The 22878-nt window shown below is 33.1% G+C and overlaps 6 protein-coding genes across 9 annotated transcripts; 1 reads left to right on the top strand and 5 right to left on the bottom strand.

Annotated features, from left to right (window-relative positions):
- Window positions 1-97: 97 nt before the first annotated feature.
- LOC145740674 (uncharacterized) lies at window positions 98-7258 on the bottom strand. Its single transcript, XM_082558497.1, has 13 exons — window positions 7111-7258; window positions 5234-5290; window positions 5024-5171; window positions 4844-4965; window positions 4686-4782; window positions 4171-4225; window positions 2433-4109; window positions 2267-2376; window positions 2010-2205; window positions 1774-1884; window positions 1553-1691; window positions 1188-1414; window positions 98-523 (listed from the first exon to the last, which is right to left on the bottom strand). Exons 2-13 carry the CDS (start codon window positions 5262-5264, stop codon window positions 353-355), a joined length of 3084 nt encoding a protein of 1027 aa, XP_082414623.1. The 5' UTR covers window positions 5265-5290; window positions 7111-7258; the 3' UTR covers window positions 98-352.
- On the bottom strand, window positions 5284-7061 carry LOC145742608 (tRNA (carboxymethyluridine(34)-5-O)-methyltransferase alkbh8-like). Its single transcript, XM_082560388.1, has 3 exons — window positions 6770-7061; window positions 5500-6712; window positions 5284-5290 (listed from the first exon to the last, which is right to left on the bottom strand). The coding sequence occupies exons 1-3, from the start codon at window positions 7059-7061 to the stop codon at window positions 5284-5286; spliced, it is 1512 nt and encodes a 503-aa protein (XP_082416514.1).
- A 348-nt stretch (window positions 7259-7606) lies between the features above and the next one.
- LOC145760995 (copine-3-like) lies at window positions 7607-13093 on the bottom strand. 3 transcript variants are annotated; one of them, XM_082574552.1, is made up of 15 exons: window positions 12643-13093; window positions 12424-12567; window positions 12149-12328; window positions 11537-11611; window positions 11382-11456; window positions 11049-11222; window positions 10639-10734; window positions 10488-10571; window positions 10301-10360; window positions 9878-10118; window positions 9451-9584; window positions 9216-9330; window positions 8891-9012; window positions 8332-8473; window positions 7607-8218 (listed from the first exon to the last, which is right to left on the bottom strand). In XM_082574552.1, exons 1-14 carry the CDS (start codon window positions 12643-12645, stop codon window positions 8333-8335), a joined length of 1644 nt encoding a protein of 547 aa, XP_082430678.1. In that variant the 5' UTR covers window positions 12646-13093; the 3' UTR covers window positions 7607-8218; window position 8332. The 3 variants fall into 3 exon arrangements, with proteins under 3 accessions (XP_082430678.1, XP_082430677.1, XP_082430679.1); XM_082574551.1 differs by lacking the exon at window positions 12643-13093 and having other exon boundaries at window positions 12424-12615; XM_082574553.1 differs by lacking the exons at window positions 8332-8473; window positions 12643-13093 and having other exon boundaries at window positions 12424-12615.
- A 250-nt stretch (window positions 13094-13343) lies between these two features.
- LOC145762301 (U6 snRNA phosphodiesterase 1-like) lies at window positions 13344-15833 on the bottom strand. Its single transcript, XM_082574641.1, has 4 exons — window positions 15519-15833; window positions 14956-15140; window positions 13898-14568; window positions 13344-13703 (listed from the first exon to the last, which is right to left on the bottom strand). The coding sequence occupies exons 1-3, from the start codon at window positions 15766-15768 to the stop codon at window positions 14296-14298; spliced, it is 708 nt and encodes a 235-aa protein (XP_082430767.1). The 5' UTR covers window positions 15769-15833; the 3' UTR covers window positions 13344-13703; window positions 13898-14295.
- A 563-nt stretch (window positions 15834-16396) lies between these two features.
- Window positions 16397-18030, top strand: LOC145764163 (uncharacterized). The gene is made up of 2 exons (XM_082575758.1): window positions 16397-16517; window positions 16816-18030. The coding sequence occupies exons 1-2, from the start codon at window positions 16430-16432 to the stop codon at window positions 17766-17768; spliced, it is 1041 nt and encodes a 346-aa protein (XP_082431884.1). The 5' UTR covers window positions 16397-16429; the 3' UTR covers window positions 17769-18030.
- LOC145764160 (tRNA (guanine(26)-N(2))-dimethyltransferase-like) lies at window positions 17699-22836 on the bottom strand. 2 transcript variants are annotated; one of them, XM_082575755.1, is made up of 14 exons: window positions 22640-22836; window positions 22494-22549; window positions 22345-22436; window positions 21549-21736; window positions 21349-21464; window positions 20885-20997; window positions 20665-20813; window positions 20238-20321; window positions 20048-20120; window positions 19491-19625; window positions 19083-19168; window positions 18438-18546; window positions 18142-18335; window positions 17699-18040 (listed from the first exon to the last, which is right to left on the bottom strand). In XM_082575755.1, the coding sequence occupies exons 1-14, from the start codon at window positions 22834-22836 to the stop codon at window positions 17929-17931; spliced, it is 1704 nt and encodes a 567-aa protein (XP_082431881.1). In that variant the 3' UTR covers window positions 17699-17928. The 2 variants fall into 2 exon arrangements, with proteins under 2 accessions (XP_082431881.1, XP_082431882.1); XM_082575756.1 differs by having other exon boundaries at window positions 17955-18040; window positions 18103-18335.
- Between the last annotated feature and the right edge of the window lie 42 nt (window positions 22837-22878).

Raw genomic sequence — 22878 nt, 5'->3', positions numbered from 1 at the left:
ATCCGGCAATTATAATCTATAAGGTAATTAACTATATGTTTGCATTTGACTTTCCAACATCGAGAATAAAGATATATATATAAAAAAAGTTAGATTTTTGGTGCATTTTATTAAATGTGCTTTAAAATGACTAAAACAAATTTGATACAATCTCATAGTGTGAACATAAAACGCCAACAAGGCACTTCAATCTTAAATAATTGCTACAGTGAAATATATTTCAACAAAAACACTAAAAATATATGAAAATATTACAGTGATAAAATATACAATTGCACTAGTGACTAGAAATAACTAAAAAAATAAATTTGTCATGAGTTATTAATCTTAAAAAAAGTTTGGAAACACTGAATTAAAATAAAAGGGAAGCCCTGATTCTTGATTGAGTAGAAGTGACTGACCGACGTGTGTCTTTGACTTGTGCCATAGTGCCACGTAGTCTGGCATGGCACTGAGCGATTGAACTTAAAATTCTTCGAACGTTTGATTGCGAATGACCAGCAGCCACTGCAGTATCCCAAGCCTGAATAAAATTTCAATTTATTTTCTGTTTTAACCTTAATTTTAATCGCCAATTCTCCTTACGGATCATGGAAAATGGGAAACAGCCAAGCCTTAGTTAATGTTGTGCCAATTTGTTTAAACCACATATCCATATCGGAAACATAGTGACATTTGTTACCCCAATCCAGTTTTAAGTTGGCTTTGTCAGTTTGGGATAATAATGATTATAATTGCCAGATAATTAATCTGCTGATTAAGTATTGGCTCAGCCGAAGTTTGTACCATTCATAGTACTTGTTGTGATACCAGTAAAGATTAAACTCAGGACCAGGCAATACTAAAAGGAGGGGGTGAAGGGAAGACAAGAAGAGAGGAAAGGGAACGAAAGGCTTAAGGGAAAGTAATTTGCGGTCATTTTTAGATGAAAGCGGAAATTGTCAAAAAGGCATTGAAAAAGCACTGACAATCTCCGCTTCTAACTAAAAATGACTGCAAAATACTTTCCACCTAAGCCCCTCTTTCCCTTCTTTTAGGGCTTTCCTCCCTGTCTTTCCACCCCCTCTTTTTAGTGTTGCCCCTCAGGACCTAATGTAGTGAGGCCAAGAGTTCTGACAAAAGATTTTAAAAAATTTAAACAAAAAAAGGGTAAATACTTTTATCTCAAACAAAAAAAGAGTAAATACTTTTTCCTCAGTCTCGTTAATCTTGTTTGAAAGTTGCTCCAGAATTTTCTCCAATTCCTCCCCGTTCTCCACAACATTGCAGCATACTCGGTGAACCTTGGTTTGATATAAGTCTATGATGTCACTAACTCCTTGTGAGGTCATCACTGTCTCTACTACATCATGGTTGCCATCGACAACTTGCAGGTTCACAAATCCATCCATCTCCACGGCAACAAGAAAAAATTCTAAATATAAAAAAAGAAACAGAATTTAAGTTGAATTAAAATTTCACCAAAACTAATTCTATTTTTAAACAGAATTTATTTTAAACAGAATTTAAGTTGAATTAAAATTTCACCAAAACTAATTCTATTTAAACCCACTTTGTTGGTCGTCTTTGAGTAGAAGTTGGGTTCTAATATTGTTGTCACTAGGGGCAGCATTGAGGCAATCTTTTAATGCCGAGATGCATTCCTCAATGCTCACCTGGCGCCCTCCAGTGACGTGGTGTTTATAACATTCCTGAAATTATTCAATTTGTTAATTCCAAAAATTTTTTTTGGAAAAAGTAATTTTAAAAAACTTTAAACTGAAGCAAACTTGCCCGCTTAAAATTGTGAATGGCTTCTCTGTATTGTGATGTCATAGTCTCAGCTTGTTGTAATGGTTCATTGCATTTTCGTAACACTTCATCGATTTCAATAATGCCAACTTCCTGAAATTATTATAAAAACATTAATACCATTCTTCTTACATTATGACATCATATTATGTTTATGACATCACGATCAATTCGCCATTACATAAACCCAGGACTTAACAACCATTATGACATCATACCTGGATGGGTTCAAAGTCATCGACCATCGAAATTTTCTTTTTCCTTTTTTTTCGAACGACACTAAGTTGAGATTTCATTGAAATTTCGTCAGCTTTTAATGAGTTTATCCTCGATTTATTGGCCACTAGGTGACGTATCAGAGAGTGAAGAGCTTCGTGAATTCCCCCCTTTGAGTCCGAAGCATGAACCAGAATCCTAAACAAGATAGTAAAACAACAACTGTTTCTAAATACAGGTTAAAGTTAAAAGCTTTTACCCGGCCACAAATCCATTTTCCTCCGCAAAGTTCTCGAGAGTTTCAACACAAGGTGGGAGTAGAGAGCCAGTGGTGATCACTGAACCATTAGGTTTTGATTCTTCAAATATCTGCAACAAATAAATTTGAGAAAAGATCAAGATTTTTTAAAGGTTGGTAATTTCACCTTTTTATTTTCAGAGTTTCCATTTTCATGAATAATTTCTTCAATTTCAGGTGTGACTAAATCTTTTGGAAACACTTTCTTGTACTTCTTTTTAGCGTTGTTGTCTGAGATATTATTTTCTAAAACACCAGGGTTTCCATTTGATTTAGAATCTAGGACTTTAGAATTTTGTTCTTTCTTGTTTTTATTTTTTTGATCAGAAATTTCTTCACTGTTTTTGGTTTCTGTTACACCATTTGTATTTTCATAATTCCCTGATGAATTTTTATCAGTTTCTTCTGGTGTTTTAACATTTTCTGATAAATTTTCACCATCTACTGGTTGTTTACCATTGCTTACTGGTTGTTTACCATTGCTTACTGGTTGTTCACCATTGTCTACTGGTTGTTTACCATTGTCTACTGGTTGTTTACCATTGCTTACTGGTTGTTCACCATTTTCTACTGGTTGTTTACCATTGTCTACTGGTTGTTTACCATTTTCTGTTGGTTTTTCACCATTTTCTGTTGGTTTTTCACCATTTTTTGTTGGTTTTTCACCATTTTTTGTTGGTTTTTCACCATTTTCTGCTGATTTTTCACCATTTTCTGCTAGTTTTTTACCATTTTCTGCTGTTTTTTCACCATTTTCTGCTGTTTTTTCACCATTTTCTGCTGTTTTTTTAGTACTTTCTGTAGAACCATTTTCTACTTCTTGTTTATTAGTTTCAGGTGATTGTTCACCAGTTTCTGATAAACTGTTTTCCTGTGATTTGTCAGAACTATTTGCTTTCTTTTTACCACTTGCTTCGGTTTTTTTAGCTTTTGTTTTACTTTTTTTCGATGGTTTATCTCGATTTGCAGATTTATTTTCACCATTTTTTACTGGTAAATTGTTATTTTCTTTTGGTTTTTCAGCATTTTCCTCTGTTTTTTTACCGTTTTCTGCTGAGTTCTCACTGTTTTCAAGTGATTGTTCGATGTTTTTAGAATGTGAATCATTTTTTTCTGTGGGTTTTCCGCTAGGTTCTGCCGGTGGTCCATCATTTTCTGCCTGTTTTTCACTAGGTTCTTCTGGTGTCTCTCCATTTTCTGCTGGTTTTTCACCATTTTCTGCTGGTTTTTCCCTGTTGTCTGGTGATTTTTTACCATTTTCTGCTGGTTTTTCACTGTTGTCTGGTGATTTTTTACCATTTTCTGCTGGTTTTTCACTGTTTTCTGCTGGTTTTTTACCATTTTTTGCTGAATTTTCACCATTTTCTGCTGGTTTTTTACTGTTGTCTGGTGATTTTTTACCATTTTCTGCTGGTGTTTCACCATTTTCTGCTGGTTTTTCACTGTTGTCAGGTGATTTTTTACCATTTTCTGCTGGTTTTTCACTGTTTTCTGCTGGTTTTTTACCATTTTTTGCTGAATTTTCACCATTTTCTGCTGGTTTTTTACTGTTGTCTGGTGATTTTTTACCATTTTCTGCTGGTTTTTCACTGTTGTCAGGTGATTTTTCAACATTTTTTGTGTCAACCTGACTTTTTAAAATGTTTTCAGAAGAGTTATTGTGGTCACTATGGCCTGTGACATCATTGATGACATCATTATTTAGGACATCATGTGAAAGGTCGTTGGAAAGGTCAAAGGTGACTTTTGAAGAATTGGGATCACAGAACAAGGAATAATTTTCTTTAATAAATTGTTCTTTTGCCTGTTTTAAAATAATTAAAAAAAATAAAAATATTTTGGAAAATTAATTAAAAGTTTCTTACGATGTCATATTTATTGCCGAGAAGTAGAACTGGGATCAAACCGGGTTTGAAGCTTCTAGAAAACAAATAATTGTCATTAACAATGCCTCATTGTCGTCATTCGTTAACCACTATACTGTGATTGTTTGCTCACCAAGGGTGATTATGATGTCATAATAAAATAATGTTTACCCATCAAACACAAATCTTGTCCTTTTAACATTTACTTTCTAGTTTTATGAGCAAACATTTCAACAATTATTTTAATATTACTTGAAATTATCTCGCTAACATGATAAATAATCATTACAACATATCGGTAATCAGCAACAATACATCAATATTACATCACAAAGTTACAGCAACAATACATCATTATTACATCACAAAGTTACAGCAACAATTCATCATTATGACATCACAAAGTTACAGCAACAATTCATCATTATGACATCACAAATTTACAGCAACAATACATCATTATTACATCACAAAGTTACAGCAACAATTCACCATTATTACATCACAAAACATACCTCGTATTTGCATTATTTTGTCGTAAACTGTTAACAACCTCTTGCTTCCACCGGAGGGCCTCGTCTACAAAATCTTCGTTTGAAACATCCACAACAACTACAAAAAAAAGTTTTAATATTTTTCAACTTAATTAATTAATTAAACGCAAATAACCAACCAACAAAAGCATCGGCTTCGTTAAAACAAGATTTTCTAAACTCTCGGTTCTCATGTTCGGGGATTTCCCAGAACTCCAAGGAAATCAACTCCGGAGCAGGAAGATTAAATTTCTTCACCAAACTGAAATAAATAAAATATTACAAACAAAATACAGACAAGATGGAGACAGCAAGTTTACCTGACAATATTGAGTAGTTGAGTGGGTTGGTAGGCAGAGTTAAACTTGTTTAGTTCATATCTTGATATCACACTGGTTTTGCCTGAGTTTGAATCACCGATAAAAACCAATTTAAATTTCAACAACTGCTTTTGCTCGTTCAGTTTAACTAAAAAAAAATATTATTAAAAAACATCACAGAAGACAGTTTGTGACATCATAATAACAAACCTGCTTGAATGGAAGTACAACCATTCCCCATAACTTCATCTAATTTTTAATTAAAATCTGTAAAACAAAACACAAGTTAAAACTTTTCAAGAATAACTGCCCAGTTACCGTTATCATAATAAGAATGAACAATTTTACAGCAAGAAACCTCCCTACAAATATTTTCTAATTCATGTTGTTTAAAAACGTGATAAAATCTTAAAAAAGTTGAATTATTTTCGGGTTTTTTATTTTTCCATGGAACGAAAAGATCTTGCTGTGCAAACGGCGTTCGATTTTTGTGAATTAATATTTGTTTATCCTCAATTTTATGGTTCACAGATTGATCTCCACCATCAGGGTTCGATGATTTATCCTCAGTGTTATGGTTCATTGGTTTTTCCTCCAAATTTTTCTTCAAATAATTTGAGTTAGTTTCATTAAATCTCTGTTCCACCGCCCAAACATAAATCAACACCCTCCCCCCAGTGGCCACAAGTCTTAAAAGTTCCTTGATTGCCGCAACTCTTCTCTGATTGGTCGAGAAATGATGAATAACAGCGATACAAATGCAGGCGTCGAAACTTCCAGACCTGATCGGAATATTTTGCCCGTCGCATGCAAATGAGGACCGGGGAAGTCCCTTATCACAGGTCTCCAACAATGGCAAACTATGATCACAACCCAAACAAACCACATTAGGGGAAGCCCCTAAGTAACGACCACTTCCACATCCCACGTCGAGGACAAACGAATTTTTGTCCAAACTTTCAAGAAATTGAACGACCTTGGGCCAAGGTTTTTCTCGGGTCGATGAAAAATGAGAAGCAATGTTGTCGTAAACGTGATGAACATGCTGTAACTCCAGTGTTTCCGCTTCTTTAAAATTGTTTGGCAACACCGATGATCTCACGACCTTTCTAAAGGTTAAGGACACTCGTTGACCCCTCTCTGACAAAGTAACATCACCATTATTAGTTAAAATATCTGTTTTTCGTTGTTTGATTCCATGCTCCCATTTATATCTTGAGTCACCTGTAAAAAAAAGCAAAGTTCGACGTTTCAACAAAATCTCAAATTTATCCTTGTTTTGACCTCTCATCTCCATGACAATCTGGGAACCAAGACTCAAGGTTGCTAGGCAACCACCAAAGGCAACAACATTGTCAGTATGAAGGGGAATTCCCTCTCCCGGTTCGTAAATGTTAATTGTTAATTGGTCAGGTTTCTGAGTCATGTGACCTGTCTTTAGCATCTTGTCAATTATGACATCACAGAATGATGGAAGGTCACCATCAGAGGTTGTAAGGTCAACATCATTTGAACCATAACGAAACTTGTAACCATAATGAAATACTGTCCGATGTTTCAGAGTTTCCCTGAAACATTTAGAATCCTTGAAAATATTTTTTAGCAATTCGTTTTCTTCGTCAACACTAATAAAATTTTCCAGGAGAACCAAACCATCTGGAAACCCTGTTTTATCCTTGTTTACTTTTTCTTTGTTTGAAAGAGAAACCAAAAAATAAAAGTACAGCGTTGCCATATTATTTTCACCGGTTTTATTTATTTGGCAGCTCTGAAGATTGTTTGTCACATTTACTGCCTCGTTTATTGATGAAAAAGTTAATTCTGCATAAGATTTATTTTGTAGAGAAACAATATTTTTAATGTTGCCAAATTGTTTAACTTTCTCCGCTAATGTTTTGACGTCCACACCATTCCCCAATCCTCCATTTGCAACGGCAACATGGCAAGTTTCAATCGAGGATAAACTTAAATCTTCTTTTTCCAGTTTAAGTTTTATTTTTCGCCATTTTTTTAATTCCTTTCCACTTAAATCTGACATCTTATAAATTATGAATTTATTTTAAGTTAAAAACGCCTTAAACACTAACTTTAGTCTGTAGATTGCGATAAATGTAGTGATAACAGCCAGACAATTCGACACAGTTTCATCCTTATCAGACTTTGTACATTAACGTAATTTTATTCCAAGTCTTTGTTCAAAAGCAAATAAATTTCTTTAACAATGACGTCAATAATTTGTTAAATTACATTCAACGCCTAAGTCAAATAAAAGTTGAGCAAAACAAATGTAAACAAACTACCTCGAATGTGGCACCGGCTATTTTAAGCGGTACATTCTAATTTTAATATACTTTATCCTCAAGCTAAATTCATATTTTTGTTAATATATATCCTGTTGATAAGCTAAGTTTATGGCCTAAACTGGTGGTGACATTTATTACCTCAAACTAGTCTTAAGTTGACTTTGCTATTTTGGGTTATCATTGGTGATAATGGCCCAATAAATTTGCTTGTACTTTGTTACGTAAAATCCTCTTTAAATCTAGCAGTTTATGGTACATAAAAATCTTTTACTTCTGTTAAAAATAGATTTATATTTACAAAATAATTGGTAAAATGCACTGATGTCTTTGTAAAACCATTCTTCATAACACACATGATAAAATATATACACAAAGCAGCAGACAAACACTTAACAAATAAGGAAACTTGGTTGGTTCCTGAGGAATTAGCACAAATTTGGTTCAACTAAAAATCCACTAATTTATAAATTTGGTTGACATGAAACTTTAAAGGCTTGAAACGAAATAGTGCAGCATGAAAACAATAAAAAGTTACTCCATGGTAAAGTGTAAGTTAATTTAAAATGAAAATAACAACCAACTAATTTAGGTTTGATTAAAGATAAGAACAAACAGGAAAAACATGAAGTTTGTTTAAAAATTTGGTTTGCGAAGGTTCTCTGTGTGTTTAGTACAATTATTAAGATTTGGGATGTTAGTACAATACAAATATTCTTAAAACAAGAAGTTGTTGAAATCTGTTTCAGTTTCGAACTTGAGGTAAAAAAATGTTTCAGGCAAATGTTGGTTGGGTTTGTCGTTTCATTGGGGCCATATTTCTTGCCCGGAAATAAGAAGTTACTTGGGCTGGTACCTCAGCTAAGACTGCTTTGGCCAGATTTTCAGGGTTTCCCTAAAATTTAAATCAGGGTTACAAAATAACTTCTAAATAAAACAAAGAAATGCAAAGGGTTAGAGTAAAATTATTAACAAGTTTAACAACCCCTAACCCTTCACATTTCTTACCCTAGTAGGGGGTACTTCCGAACTGGCTCTGATTGGCTAGTTTTGGATCTTTCATCGGCCTAATGGAGCGTGACCGAAAATATGAAATAACTTGATCTGGAAGTTCGGCCAAAACTGATTTTGCTAAAATGTGACGAGGGGCCTACAAATAACATGTCTGTGACATCATAGTACAACCAATATGTCATAATAACCTAATTTGCTAGATGGCCAGTTGTATGACTTGCAGGTGGTGTGTGCCACACTTTTGCTTTCACTACATTAGGTCTCAAGTTTGATTCTTATCGCTTCCATGTACTAACACCCTTGGCTAATGCTATTTAAAATGTTCCAAATTAGGCTGAGCTTAAACAAAATCAGCAGCTTAATGATTTGTAATTTATAATCAATAATATCCCAAACTGCAGAAAATAATTGAAGGCAGATTTGGGGTAACAAATGTTGCTTTATTATTGGGCTGCAAATTCAACCTTTCCACATAAATAAATCTTAAAAAATAAATAATTTAAGGAGACTTTTTTAAACAGTGATGTAGTTATCACATAACTAAAATATTTACATTTTTAAAATCTCGGAATGGGACAAATTGAACGATGTCGCGCTGACACGGCCGACCTCTGCGGTCGGTCAAGCGTACCTCATCACCATCAAGGACATTCATCTCACTGAAGTCTGCTCCACCTAGTGGAAAAATTTAACAAAAAGTTCTTTTATAATTTTAAACCCAACTCAACAAGGAATTTTTTCTTAAATTATATTTTCATAGAATTTAAAAAAAAGATTTTAAAAGATTTCTCGATCTGTTGGAAATTCTTAAACAATGTTTCAGGATGTACATTGCAGGTCTTATATATTGGGACCCTGGCACAAAACTGTAAACTTACCGACTCCGACAATGATAATTGACATTGGGAGATGGGAAGCAGCAACGATCGCATCTTTGGTTTCAAGGAAGTCGGAAATTACTCCGTCCGTTAATATAAGGAGGATAAAGTAGTTCTAACAAACAATTTAAAGTGGTTTATAAAAAAAATTTAATATTAATGCTTTCTAGAAATAATATTTCACAAGATATATTTATCTGAACAACATAAAAGTGTTTACCATATAAGTACTTACCGATGCGGTGTTGTTTTGAGCTTCGGTTTGAGCAAACTTGGTCACATGATTAATAACGGGGGCAAAATTTGTCGGGCCGTAAAGTTGAACTTGGGGTAAGCAGGTTTGGTAAGCTTGCTCTAAGCCTATGATACCTAAAATGAAAATCATTAAAAAGGGAGGTGCTTGATTTAATAAAAAACTAACTGTAAGGTAGGTGGTACAAAAACGTTAATAATCTCTTTTAACATAACCACAAACAACTGCAATAGCTGCAAGTTATAACTTTAAAATAAACTTAATCCCCCTGCTTTCCCTTACTCTCTTCATTAACTTGGCGGCTTATTAAAATTATTAGGTTTTGTCATCACAACCTTCTATAAATCAACATCACTAAGTTTCTAAAAAAACTTTAACATCTTTAAAAGTAAAATAATTCCAACCGAACCTTGGCAGAAGGGATTCTCAAAATTAAAATTTAGAGGAAACTCGTGCGAAACTTGGAACTGGGGCGGGATTCGAGCCCCGAACCCCAGACCTGGAAACAATTTGTCCGAGTCATAATCCTGACACACCTCTCCAACGCCCCTTAGTGCCCGGATGTATTCGTTTGGTTGCCGGGGGTCCATAAAGTGAAGTGACTGGGGGTTGCGTGGGTCACCGTTTGACCCAGTGAAGTCAATTGCAACCTGTAGAAAATAATGGTTGTTACCAGTTAACAATTGTTTTTTTGGCTGTAGCAGAATTACAAACTTAAAGATGCTACAACATGCCAGCAGTGCAACAAAAATCGATCCATTAATATTATTGAATCATTTTTAAAAGATGTTACCATTGTATTCTTTATGGAATTAATTTTTATTAAATTTACCGTAAAATTAATTTGACACCCTCCCAATATGAAATCCAGGAATGTGTACTCTGTTTCAATCTGAAACAACATAAAAACATTAAAGTTTTTACTACTAACTATAAAATATAAAAGTCTTTATTATTAACAATAAAACATTAAAATCTTAACTACTAACCATAAAAATAAATAAAATATTTTAACTCACTTTGCACGAAGATAAAATAATAACTCCGGAGTTTTTGTACTTCTTCCCCTTCTTTTTCTTCTTTTCGGGGTTTATACAATCCCACTAAACAAAGGTTAATAAGTTAATTAACACAAATTTTAAATGCACAAGTTATAAATAATGTTTTTACTTGTTTAGAGTTCGGTTCCATGAAACTTCTCACGGCAGTTTTACATTCCCCGATAAAATCTGACGATCCATCACTATCCCAGTCAAAACATTTAATCTGAAAAAATTTAAGGGGTATGAGTTATTGTCCAAAAGTGAAAAAAAAAATAACCACAACCCACAACCAATTAATTCAATCATACCAAATTGACAATTAAAGTGACAGAGTGTTGTAGTGGGTAAAAAATTTGGCTGTACTACATGAGGTTCTGGGTTTGATCCACATTACTTCCATGAAATAGTACTCTAAATGGTTTTTATCTAGCAACTCAGTAATATCCCAATCTGACAAAGTCAACTCTAGACTTGGACTGAGTAAAAAATGTTACTCTATGTTTAAGCCCAAAAAAACATTTAATTAAAACAACTAACTAGTAATTGGGTGTCATAATTTGCTCCACAAAGGCTCTGCATTGAGATTTTAAAAGGTTTCCATGTAGGGTTCAAAGTATTTTTAATGAACTCTGTCCGATGAACCATCAACATTTTACCATCGGGTCCTTCTCGATGGATCTCCAGATAGGGGTCAGATTTACCAAAAAAATCCTAAACATAAAATTAAGATATGGCTTGAAAAATAAAACAACAATCCAATATTAAATTACTACGGTTTGAATTTATATTAGAGTGCAATAAAAACATAGTTCTCTATTTGGTCAATAATAATTTAGTAAACTACATTAATATATTTCTGTTGGAACTTACCTTTTTATCCAGCCCAGTTGCTTTAAACGAGAGATAAGCGACTTCATTACTTCCCCCCAGTTCCTCTGCTATTATCTAAAAACAAGTGAGGGATTCGTAACTTAGCAACAAACATTTGCTTTGTTATAACATTTGCTGATATTTTTCATACTTACTGAAATTTTACTTTTTCCGGCAGGAGCCTTGTTTTGTAACAAAAGATTTGAATTGAACACTTTATGGGATACAATCTAGAAACAAAGTTTAATGTAAGAACCCTTTTATAAAAATTATTAATTTGTTAGTTAAAGTTTTGATTGTAGCTAATATATACACTTCTTTCACCAATTATCAACTCTACTATATTCAAAGTAATATTAATTATTTTTCATGCAAGAAAAAACCAAGATTCTGTCTCATTTTTTTTTGTATATATCTTTCTTTATCCTCGATGTGGAAAAGTCGAATGCGCAACCTAAACATAGAGTAACATCAGCAGTTACCACTACCCAGTCTCAAGTTGCCTGTAGCAGTTTGGGATAATATCTAGATTATAATTGCCCAATTATTAAACTGCTGATTAAGTGCTGGCTCAGCAGGAGTTTATACCATTTATAGGGCCTTACTTAAGGGCGCTACAGCATGAGATCAATGGGGATTGAACCCATGACTTCGTGTGGTGTAGTAAGTGGTACTACACCACCACCACTACACCACGTTGACGGTGTTGGTATTGTTTAAAAACATCATCTAATAAAATAATTTTCAGTAAAGTTTTGAAAACTTACATGTCCGAGCGTAGTTTCAACTTCACCGAGAAAGTCATCGCTGACCAAGTTTTGTGTCGGAGAGTCGATATCAAAGATCGAAAACTTCAACTTCTGGACCTCCTCGAAGTAATAATCGACCACAATTGTTTTGGCAAAGTTTGGGTTCAAGTTGTTTAAAACCATTTCTGTTCGTGCCAGCTAGAAGTTAATTTAAAGTTTTAGACAAAGTTAAAAAATATAAATATTCCTTTATTTAAATCTCCTAGTGATGATGGAGCAAACATGGTAAATACCTCGATCCACCTTCCACTTTGAAACAGGAACACAGCACAAAGAGGATCGGATTTGGAGAAGACATCTTTATCGAGGAGATTCGTGCACGAAACTCTGAGCTCAACTTTGGAATGACAAGAAGCAGGGGGTGGGGCAGGAGGTTGCTGCATTTTTAAATTTATTTGTTAAATCTAAGAAACAAAAACGTTTATGCATTGGTCATATTTAGTTACAACTACCATTTTGTTTGATGCCCAATGCAATATTCATAAAATCTCATTTCTGTTAACCTGTTTATGAACTTAACCCGCAGTGTGGTGTAGTGGTAAGAAGACTTGCTACACTACATGAGGTCGTGGGTACAATCCCCACCGCTGGTATGCTGTAGAGCCCTTGAGTAAGGTGTTATAAACGGTATAAACTCCTGCTGAGCAAGCACTTAATCAGCAACATAATTATCGGGCAATTATAATCTATAATATCCCAAACTGCCACATGCAACAGACAACTCGAGACTGGGTCGGAGTAACTGATGTTACTCTATGTTTAGGATGTGCATTTGACTTTCCCCCATCGAGGATAAACATATTAAAAAAACTGATAAACAGATAAAGACTGTGGGGGGAACGCCCTGTTACTGCCCTACTATCAGACTAACAACTAACGTTGGATTCTAGAAGTTTTGGTAAATAAACCAAAATCGCCATTAATTATAAAACATTTTTGTGCTAAAAATATAACTAGTCAGCTGATACTAACTTCATTGTTTTGTATTATTCGTATGACATGTTCTACGTCATGTCACATGTCTATGACATCACAAACGTCTTGTTTACATTATGATAAGAAAATTTGAGTAAAGCTTATAACTGTTTGTGACCCAAATATAACTCGCAAAAAATTAATTAAAAGTTAACTTAGGTAAAAATTTTTAGAAATTTTAAAAATTATTTTATTATCAAAAAAATTTGCAATTACAAAAACAAAAGCACTTGAATGGACAAAAATTAATAAAAAAATATTTAAACAAGTTGGTCTTCCCTATTATGATTAACAGTTTGGTATTCTTGGCGTCGCTGTTTCGAAGCCTTTATGGCCTCACTGACGTCATTACCAAATCTGACGCAATTTCCGCAAAGTTTTTGTTTAATTGAAAACGTCATCAGAGCGATAAGGATCGCTGCGCAGCCGACCATAACGCATATGAACAAGATGGATAGGAAATCCCAATCGTCGCAGTTGGATGATTTATTTTCTTGCTTAAAAGTTGTTGAAATTTGTGGTTCGTTAATATCCAAATCTGAAAAAGTTTTAAATTAAAATATTTCTTTAAGTTTACATAAAGTAATACTAAGTTTTAAAATATTTAAAATTATTCTAACGTTATCTCTAAATAAAAGCAAAAGTCGTCCACAGAAAAGTTGTATGCAAATCAGGGGAACGCGGGGACTTATATTTCAGTTGAAACATTTTTTAAACTTTTAATAATTTTACCATTTGAGATAAAATCTTTTACAGTTTCTTCATTTTCTGACGAATATCTAAGCAGCGAACAAATAACTGCAGTTATTAAAATGAATTTCATGATTTCAAATCCTAAACACAAACTAAAGATCACTTAAAACAGCTTAGCCTCGTCTGGCTCACATTTATTAAATACTTGATTGTATTTAAATCACGGATCTGCCAAACCCGATAACAATAACAAAACTATGAACGACCTCAGGCTGAAACTTTTATCTGAAACTGAAATATTTGGCTTAGCGTAACATTTGCATAGAATAAATAAGGGAATTTCCCGTTGCTTTTATGAGCAAATAAAAGCCACAACAGGGTTAAAAAAAGAAAAAAAAATTTAAAAACATATAAACAATATTTTTATTAAAATAATTTTAAAATTTAATATAAAACAATTTATTACCAGCTTTAAGATTCAAACCCAAAACATTAAAATCAAATAAATCTGGATTTTCAATTTCAAATTCAACAAATTTTAATTTTAAACTTTCAAGCAAATGTTGGTCGTCGACGTTACCTAAACGCCAAGCTATACTAACATGAAAGGAATGTTCAGAATAATATTCTTCACACTTATATTCTTTCAAGATTTTGTCAATTTTTGAAACTATTTTCGATATTTTACGACTTGACAAAACATCAGTTATCTAGATTAAACAAATATTTAATTATTAGTATTTATTTTAAAAAAAACTTTTTTTTGTTATATCTTTATCCTCGATGTGGGACAGTTTAATGCGCAACTTAAACATAGAGTAACAACAGTTACTCCGACCCAGTCTCCAGTTGCCTGTGGCAGTTTGGGATATTATAGATTATAATTGCTGGCTCAACAGGAGTTTATAGCGTTTGTAGTGTCTTAATTAAGGGCGCTGCAGCATGAGATCAGTGGGGATTGAACCCACAACCTCATGTGTGGTGTAGCAAGTGTAATTACCTACCACCACATCACGCTGCCGGTTCAACTTAATAATATATAATTAATTATAAATTGAATACTGGATTTTGTTCAAAGATACAAACAATTAAATTACCTCAAACCCAATAAAAGTTCTTGTCTTTTCATCATTTGTGTAAAACCTGAGATCTGTTGCTGATAACTGAACATTGAAAGTTTCATGATTTTGTTTCAAGCTTTGAACGATGGGATCAATAAAGTGGAATGGAATGGGAAAAGTTCGAGATAAGCTGATGTGGAATTCGTCAAATACAAACCAATCTAAAAATCAATTTAAAAAGATCGAAAAACTTTGTATTTGTGTTAATCTTTTATACACAAAAATAACACATATTTACCAGTCCATTTAAAAACATTAAGTTAATAAAATAATTAGGGTAATCTTGGCTTGAATAATTAAGTAAATAAAGGCAGCAGAGCTGGGATAAAGTTTATAATAGTATAATTATAGTTTCCATATAATTTTAAAGATAGGGGGGTTAAATGTAATTCTCTGTAACTCCTGCAGTTATTTGCAATTACTAAAATTAGAAATTTTAGAGAAACCCAACAACTTGGAATGAGAAAATAAAAATCGAAAAGCTGCGGAGAATGGGTTAATTAAATTATGGCAAAACTTTAAGTTATCTTAAAACTAACCTTTAAGTTCATTAAATAATTCCGTTGAAAATTTCTTTAATTCATTTGTCAAAGATTGAGGATAAACAAAATATATGTGAGTCGCCCAATTTCCCTGTTCATGCTTGAACGATCGAACCCGACCTTGGTGAAGGTCACTATTCTCTTTATCCTCACAAAAATTAAACCCATGAGGTAGTGTTAAAACAGAAGAGTCATCATCGTCTGAGCTACTTGAATAATTTTCACTAATTAAGTCTAATGACGTCATCACTAAAACAATTAACTTTTTAATGAATTAAAAGCTTGTTAATTAAACAAAGCCTGATAGTTATAATTAATAATTAATATGTACTATGGTTAACATGTAATAACAAAGTGTTGCCAACAAATAAAACTTATTTTTGATATGTTACTAACTTTTTATATTAAAAAAGTACATAAAATTTTAAAATATAATTTTAATTACTTTAATTTAAAATAAATAATTAACTTTACACACCGATATTTAAAAAATGTCGCCAAACACCAAAATTTATCCTCTTTATTTAAAATTTAACTACAAACCTACCCAGCCGTGTCGACATAGACATCATTAATACGATTACAACTTAATCCACCTGACGAGAATATATTTTCGGATCGTATGGATTGATTGACGGATAGAAGGATCGAATGGGTCGGATGTGTTAATGCGTAATCTGAATAGGTGAGGGTTAGGGTAAGGGTTTAATTCATGAAACTTCTTTGTTTAATTAAATATCCGTCAAATATGCATTTGAATTATGTAATATCTATTTAATATATATTCGATTCAGTTAATAAAACTTGATCCATTAATCCGTTCGATCCGTTGATCCGTCAAATATATATTTTCGTCAGGTAGATTAAGTCCGATTCCATTAACATAAACAAACCCGGCGAATTTAAATATGGAGGAACTGAAATCTTTGTTGGAGTCCATAAATAATGAAATTGAAACATTAGTTCACTATGAAGGTTACTCTGCTTCAAAGTATGGTAAGTTAGAGTATTTTAAAATAATATCTTGCATGTAATGACCGATATTATATATATATTTTAGGTTTAATTGATAATCTGATAATGGCAAATTTTGCCAAAATTATTTTTTTTAAATCTTTATCCTCAATGAGGAAAAGCCAACTTTACAACCTAAACAGAGTTATATTTGTTACCCCGACCCAGTCTCAAGTTGACTGGCTGGGCAAAAAATCAAACCCAGGACCTGATAAAGCTAAATGTTTTAACCACTACGCTGTGAATTAAATGTTTTGTTTATATAAATAATATATTTTAGAGAAATTATTTGATTTGTGGAAAAGCAATCAACCAAAACCAGTATTGGAGGAGTTGCCTAGCAACAAAGAGGAAACTGATCTTGATTCAGAATTAGAAAAAGTTAACGACATTCTGAAGACTGCAAAAATCGTTCGTCTTAATCAACAAAAACCTGGGAAATCGAGGATAAACTCAAGTAAAAAGAAAACCAATTCCGCAAGTCTTAAACAACCTTCAACTAAAGAAGAAACTAAAATCTCAGCAAAAGAACAAAGTTGTTCAGTTAAACAATCGGATAAAGTTTCACTGCAAGAAATTATTAAAGAAAAACGCTTAAGTTCAAAGTATCTGAAATTTGAACAACTTTACAAAAAACTTCAAACAAAAAATGAATTTTCGGAAATTGAGTTTCCGTGTTCTGAAGAATCAAGTTTTGTTCACAATATAAGCAAGAAAAATAAAACAATTTACACTGAAGAAACGATGACTTCGAAGTTAAACTCACTGACTTGCCGGCATCAAAATTTAATCCATTTGGTTCAAATAAATTCAACAACTAACAAACAGGGTATTTCCCTTTACAAAGACAAACAAGTGCTTGCTACTGCCACCAAGTTGTCGGAAGAGTTTGAAAATTATAAAAACTTTTTAATGAAATCAGTTTTAGTGGTTCCTATGACAATAAAACCCAAAAAAACAAAGTTTTTTAACAAATTCGACCCAAATTTAATTGGATATCCGGTTAAATTTTACCTGGGAACCCAAAAGGAAATGGTTTTATATTCAGAAACAAAACATCAATATTTGTGGCTGAAATTTCAACAATTTTCCACCCCTGAAATCCTAAAGGTTTTCGAACAAATTATCCCTTTAATAAAAGATAAAAAAGATTTTTTGGATACTTTAAGTTTATTCGAAGGGATTTTAAAACAAGGTTCGTCTGTAAACCCAGCAGTTGTTTGGTTCAAATAATATTTAATAAAGTATTTTTACTGTCAATCAAAAATATCTTTAATATGCATTAAACAAAGTTGTTTATCAAACTGTTCGCTGTTTTTCGCTGCATGTTATTTTACCCATGCCACCATGTTCATGAAATTTCTAAAAATTGGAAAATCAATTAGAAATAAAATTATTCGCAGTTTTTAATCCTTTTGTTGTCTCCATTCTGATTATTTTTAGTTCTTTTTCCCTGATGTTTTTTGCTTTTTTCTTTTAAACTCTCACATGTCATCTCTCCTTTCCTAAAAACAATTTTCAAAAATTAAAAAACTTTAAAAATTCGTAAGAATTGCGAGTGACGTACTTTGTTGGATTTGTGATAGTAGAATTGGTCTTAACTTACGCGTTGACTTTGGCACGTGATTTAGGGCCCCAGTTTGGGGGTAAATCAGGGAACCGGGTTATTCCTTTAAGTTTTGAGATGGGGGTTGCATCCTCTCTTACAGTGAAGTCAATATTAGGGGTTACTATTTCCTTGTTTAAAATCGTTCGAGCCGTTTCTTTCAGTTTCTCTTTGTTTATGTTTTGAGTTTCAGCCTGTCAATCAAGTATATGACATCACAATAAAACTTCAAGTATATGACATCATAATAAAACTTAAGTTTTTCAAGTTACTACATTTTTTATTTTTAAACTTACCCATTTCCTCATAATGTCCCATACAACATTGGTTGGGGCATCAGTTTTAATTGAGTTAAGTTTCCCATGAAAAGATGAAACCCTGTGTCCAGCATTGAGTATCGCAGACCTTTAATAATTAACATTATAATTTGATTATTACTAGTAGCATTGAATACAATAGAAGGGTTTATCTAATAGTACATGTTAAATTTAATATCTTTATTTTTACCACTGATAGAGCTTGGCCAAATAAAATACAAGTTAATAAAGAGACAATAATTTAAACACGAAAAAATCAAGTTAAAGTAAAAATAACCACCATTTAATTATATATTAACCGGCAGCATGGTGTAGCGGTAAGAACACTTGCTACACCACACATGAGGTCGCAGGTTCAATCCCCACTGATCTTATGCTGTAGCGCCCTTGAGTAAGGCGCTATAAACGGTGTGGATTCCTGCTGAGCCAACACTTAATCAGCAGAATAATTACTGGGCAATTATAGTCTCTATGATATTCCAAACTGCCACAGGCAACTCGAGACTGGATTGGAGTAAATGATGTTACTTTATGTTTAAGTCGCGCATTCGACTTTCCCACATCGAGGATAAAGATATATAAAAAAAAACATTAGTTATCTTGATTTAATATAACAATGCAAACCTTAAAACCTTGTTGGAGGGGGATCCACATCTTAAAACACTGGATAGCTCATCAGTTACATAATGGAATGGAACATCGGGTAACTCCTAAAACAACAAAGAAATATTCAATTGGTGAAGTGGTTGAAACACTTACCTTAGGTGCTAGGTTAGATCCCCAGTGCTCTCATGCTATAGAGCCTTTAAGTAAGGCGCTATAAACGGTATAAACTTCTGCTGGGCCAACACTTAATCACCAGTATAATCACCATTTTTTTTTAAACACCGGCAATTATAATCTATAATATCCCATACTACCAAAGTTAATTTGAGACTGGGTTGGAGTAACTGAAATTACTCTATGTTTAGGTCGCGCATTTACCCTTCCCATATCAAGGATAAAAATATAAAAGTTAATTAAAAAAGTAACCTCTTTAATCATGTGCAATATTCCAATAATTCTCTGGGAGGTTCCAAATCTTTCTGGGAAGTTTTCGACAGATTTCAACAACTTTTCAACAAATTCCTGGCTATGTAGGGGATCTCCCCAATATGGTCCCCCAATCTAAGTTTAAATTTAAGTCTGGTTAACATTTCTTATGGTAGTATAAAAGTACCTACCATAAGATTGTGCAAAAGTGCCTACCTTATGAAACATAAAAGTGCCTACCATAAGATTGTGCAAAAGTGCCTACCTTAAAAAAGATAAAAGTGCCTAACTTATGAAACATAAAAGTGCCTACCATAAGATTGTGCAAAAGTGCCTACCTTATGAAAGATAAAAGTGCCTACCTTATAAAACATAAAAGTGCCTACCTTATGAAACATAAAAGTGCCTACCTTATGAAACATAAAAGTACCTACCATAAGATTATGCAAAAGTGCCTACCCTATGAAAGATAAAAGTGCCTACCTTATGAAACATAAAAGTGCCTACCTTATGAAAGATAAAAGTGCCTACCTTATAAAAAGAAAAAAAGTGCCTACCTTATGGTTGTGTCCACATTGGATGCATTTTATTCCAACTGGGGGACCAACACCAGCAAAATAAACAACATTGCTAGAAAATAAGATTGCTATTAAATCACAATATATTGTTGGTATTAGTTTGGTTGTTATTGACATTTTGAAAAGGTAATTGTGTTTAGGCCATTAACATTTGAAACAAATTACAAACTCTTTTGTAGAATTCCTGGATTCGGCAATTTTGTGACAATGAAAACTTCCACAGCCAGTGCACTGATATAAATTCATTTGTTTGCTGAAAATAAAAAGGTTTACATTAATTTACAACAAACCAGCTGGGTGGTGTAGTAGTCAGAACATTGGGCACACTATATGAGGTCATGAGTTCAATACCCACTGCTCTTCTGTTAAGCCAGCAATTAATCAGCAGCATAATTATCAGGCAATTATTATCTATATAATATCCCGAACTACCAAAGTTAATTTAAGACTGATTCGGGGTAACTAATAGTATTCTATGTTTAGGTCGTGAAGTTGACTTTCCCACATCGAGGATAAAGATATATACAAAAACAGAACCCCAGGTCTTGAATAAAAAACAAAATTCCAGGGCTTCAATTTGAACGAATTATTTTTACCTAGCTGCAGATTTAGCCCGACCTTGACCGTAATGAACTTTGACAAAAACTCTCACATAGAAATCAACACTTATGGCCACTAGAGGCTCTATGTAGCGAGAATATCGACCAGCATGACTTGAAATTGAACCAAGAAGAATCCTTAAAGCCTAAAAATAAGTCGCAGATTATTATGACATCATAGAGTTGATATTGTTGTGTATAATAGTTGGTTGGTTACCTGCTCATGGCAAGTTTTAGTCTTGAGAGGAATGGATTGATATTTTGCCCAACAAGCTTCAGGGAAGTTGCCGGCCATCACAGCCATGTCAGTGCAAGTTACACACAACAAACCTGAAATAAAACTCATCATATAAACCTAAACACCACTGCAATATTAGCAAGCATTAATACTATAAGTCATACAGTTTGTAAGGTTAAGCTTATACCTTTATCACATGAACACAACCTAATAACAACCAGGATGTATTTGTTAGAAGGCTTTACTACAGAAGGTTTTGGGTCCCCATTGTTTTCTTAAAAAGTCTAACCTAAAGCTGATCAGCAGGTTAATTATTGGGCAAATATAATCAATAATGATCCAAACTGATAAGGTCAACTCAAGACTTAGTTTGGGGTTACAAACGTTACCTTAAGTTTAGGTCATAGGGTTTTGATCTCCCACATTGAGGATAAAAAACAAACCTTGAGGTTTGACAGCTTGAACAGCTGCATCAAGAAACTGGGAGGCACTTCCGTAAGGGTCAACGTCGATGACCTCAAACTTGCTGTTACGACCCCTACTTTGGTACATCAATATTCTAAACAACAAACTAGTTACAATACCTGTTGTTAAACAACTTTACAACACTGTTAACTTATATGAAAATATTGAAACTATTTACGATGCGTCGTCAACATTTGCCTGGACAAGGTGACTGACTTCGTTGTGATCAATGTTTCTTGATATTGAGTCATAAGCCTCGTTTGAGAGGTCATTAGCAATAATTTCTTTTACTCCGGGAATTTCTTTCGCAAATCTCATCGATCTTAAACCAGAAGCTGATAGAGCCTCCAGAATTGATACCCCTTCCTGTTTGAGTTTACAATTTATTACAATTTATTTAATATTTGAGTTCATCATCGTGGGTTCAATCCCCACTGCTCTCATGATGTGGCACTCTTATGTAAGGCATGTAAACGATATAAACTCCTGCTAAGCCAATACTTAATAAGCAGCATAATTATCGGGCAATTATAATCTATAATATCCCAAACTGTCACAGGCAACTCAAGACTGGGTCGGAGTAACTGATGTTACTTTACGTTTAAGTCGCGCATTTGACTTTCCCACATCAAGGAGAAAGATATATACAAAAAAAAATTATCTATCCTTGATGTGGAAAGGTGGACTACACGGGCTCAGTAGAAGGTTATACCATTTATAGCGCCTTACTCAAGGACACTACAGCATGAGATCAGTGGGGATTGAACCCACGACCTCATGTGTGATGTAGCAAGTGTTCTTACCATTACATAGAAATTAATCAAACTACAGATAACAGCAGTAGAGATTAAATCAAGAAATTATAAAGTAAAGCCAAGTTTCTAACAACTTAACCATGCTATCAGTTGAATTACAAATTGTAGAGTTTTTTATTTACTAAGTTATTTTTAAACAGTAAAAAATTAATCACAAACCTCTAATTTAACCCCAGGTCTGGCAACTTTTTTTCCATTTTCATTTGGATTTATTTGAACGACATTTTTTTCATTTTCAGCAAACTCAACAACTAAACAAAATTTAAAAAATATTAAAATTTAAAAAAAAACTTTTAATTTAGATTTACCTTCTACATCTTTTTTGCTTAAATGTTCTTTTATAAATTCAGTGATAACAGCAATTCTGAAGAAATAAATAAACATAATGTTCAACAAAAATAACAAAAAATAATTTAAAAAAATGATTTTTATAAAAAATAAAAAACTCTTTTACGTGATGTCTCTGTTAAACTCTTGAACTGGATTATAAAAAACAGTGTTCACAGTTGGAAATAATATCTCAGCTTTGCCTTCCTTTACTTTCACAAACTCTTTGTTTTTCTCATTTATTGTTGGCAACTCTGACATTATTCTAGAAAACTGAAGTTTTGGCCGTAAAATTTTTTTTTTTACTAACAAAACATTTTTCATTTACCTCTAAAAACAAAATTTAAATAAATACAATTTATTTTA

Source organism: Corella eumyota, chromosome 1 (assembly GCF_963082875.1).
Source record: "Corella eumyota chromosome 1, kaCorEumy4.1, whole genome shotgun sequence".
Lineage (NCBI taxonomy): Eukaryota > Metazoa > Chordata > Ascidiacea > Phlebobranchia > Corellidae > Corella > Corella eumyota.
This window is presented reverse-complemented; position numbering and strand designations above follow the sequence as displayed.

Bases quoted from the DNA above. Each gene is read 5' to 3' on its own strand.
- LOC145764160 (XM_082575755.1), bottom strand. From the start codon at position 22,836: ATGAAAAATGTTTTGTTAGTAAAAAAAAAAATTTTACGGCCAAAACTT. The intron at 20,814-20,884 runs GTAACCAACCAA...ACTTATTTTTAG, and splicing joins CTAAAACTTGCCATGAGCAG to GCTTTAAGGATTCTTCTTGG. The intron at 19,169-19,490 runs GTTACTTTTTTA...TTGTTGTTTTAG, and splicing joins TATTGCACATGATTAAAGAG to GAGTTACCCGATGTTCCATT.
- LOC145740674 (XM_082558497.1), bottom strand. From the start codon at position 5,264: ATGGGGAATGGTTGTACTTCCATTCAAGCAG. The intron at 4,110-4,170 runs GTAAGAAACTTT...ATTTTAAAACAG, and splicing joins TCGGCAATAAATATGACATC to GCAAAAGAACAATTTATTAA. The intron at 1,885-2,009 runs GTATGATGTCAT...TAATAATTTCAG, and splicing joins ATGACTTTGAACCCATCCAG to GAAGTTGGCATTATTGAAAT.
- LOC145764163 (XM_082575758.1), top strand. From the start codon at position 16,430: ATGGAGGAACTGAAATCTTTGTTGGAGTCCATAAATAATGAAATTGAA. The intron at 16,518-16,815 runs GTAAGTTAGAGT...AATATATTTTAG, and splicing joins TTACTCTGCTTCAAAGTATG to AGAAATTATTTGATTTGTGG.
- LOC145762301 (XM_082574641.1), bottom strand. From the start codon at position 15,768: ATGACGTCATTAGACTTAATTAGTGAAAATTATTCAAGTAGCTCAGAC. The intron at 15,141-15,518 runs GTTAGTTTTAAG...ATTGATTTTTAG, and splicing joins ATTATTTAATGAACTTAAAG to ATTGGTTTGTATTTGACGAA. The intron at 14,569-14,955 runs GTAATTTAATTG...TGTTTAATCTAG, and splicing joins GAACTTTTATTGGGTTTGAG to ATAACTGATGTTTTGTCAAG.
- LOC145742608 (XM_082560388.1), bottom strand. From the start codon at position 7,061: ATGTCAGATTTAAGTGGAAAGGAATTAAAAAAATGGCGAAAAATAAAA. The intron at 6,713-6,769 runs GTGAAAATAATA...TTTCAAACAAAG, and splicing joins CTGCCAAATAAATAAAACCG to AAAAAGTAAACAAGGATAAA.
- LOC145760995 (XM_082574551.1), bottom strand. From the start codon at position 12,573: ATGCAGCAACCTCCTGCCCCACCCCCTGCTTCTTGTCATTCCAAAGTT. The intron at 10,735-11,048 runs GTTAGTTGTTTT...AAATTTTTTCAG, and splicing joins ATTATGACACCCAATTACTA to ATTAAATGTTTTGACTGGGA. The intron at 10,119-10,300 runs GTAAATTTAATA...TATTTTCTACAG, and splicing joins GGTGTCAAATTAATTTTACG to GTTGCAATTGACTTCACTGG.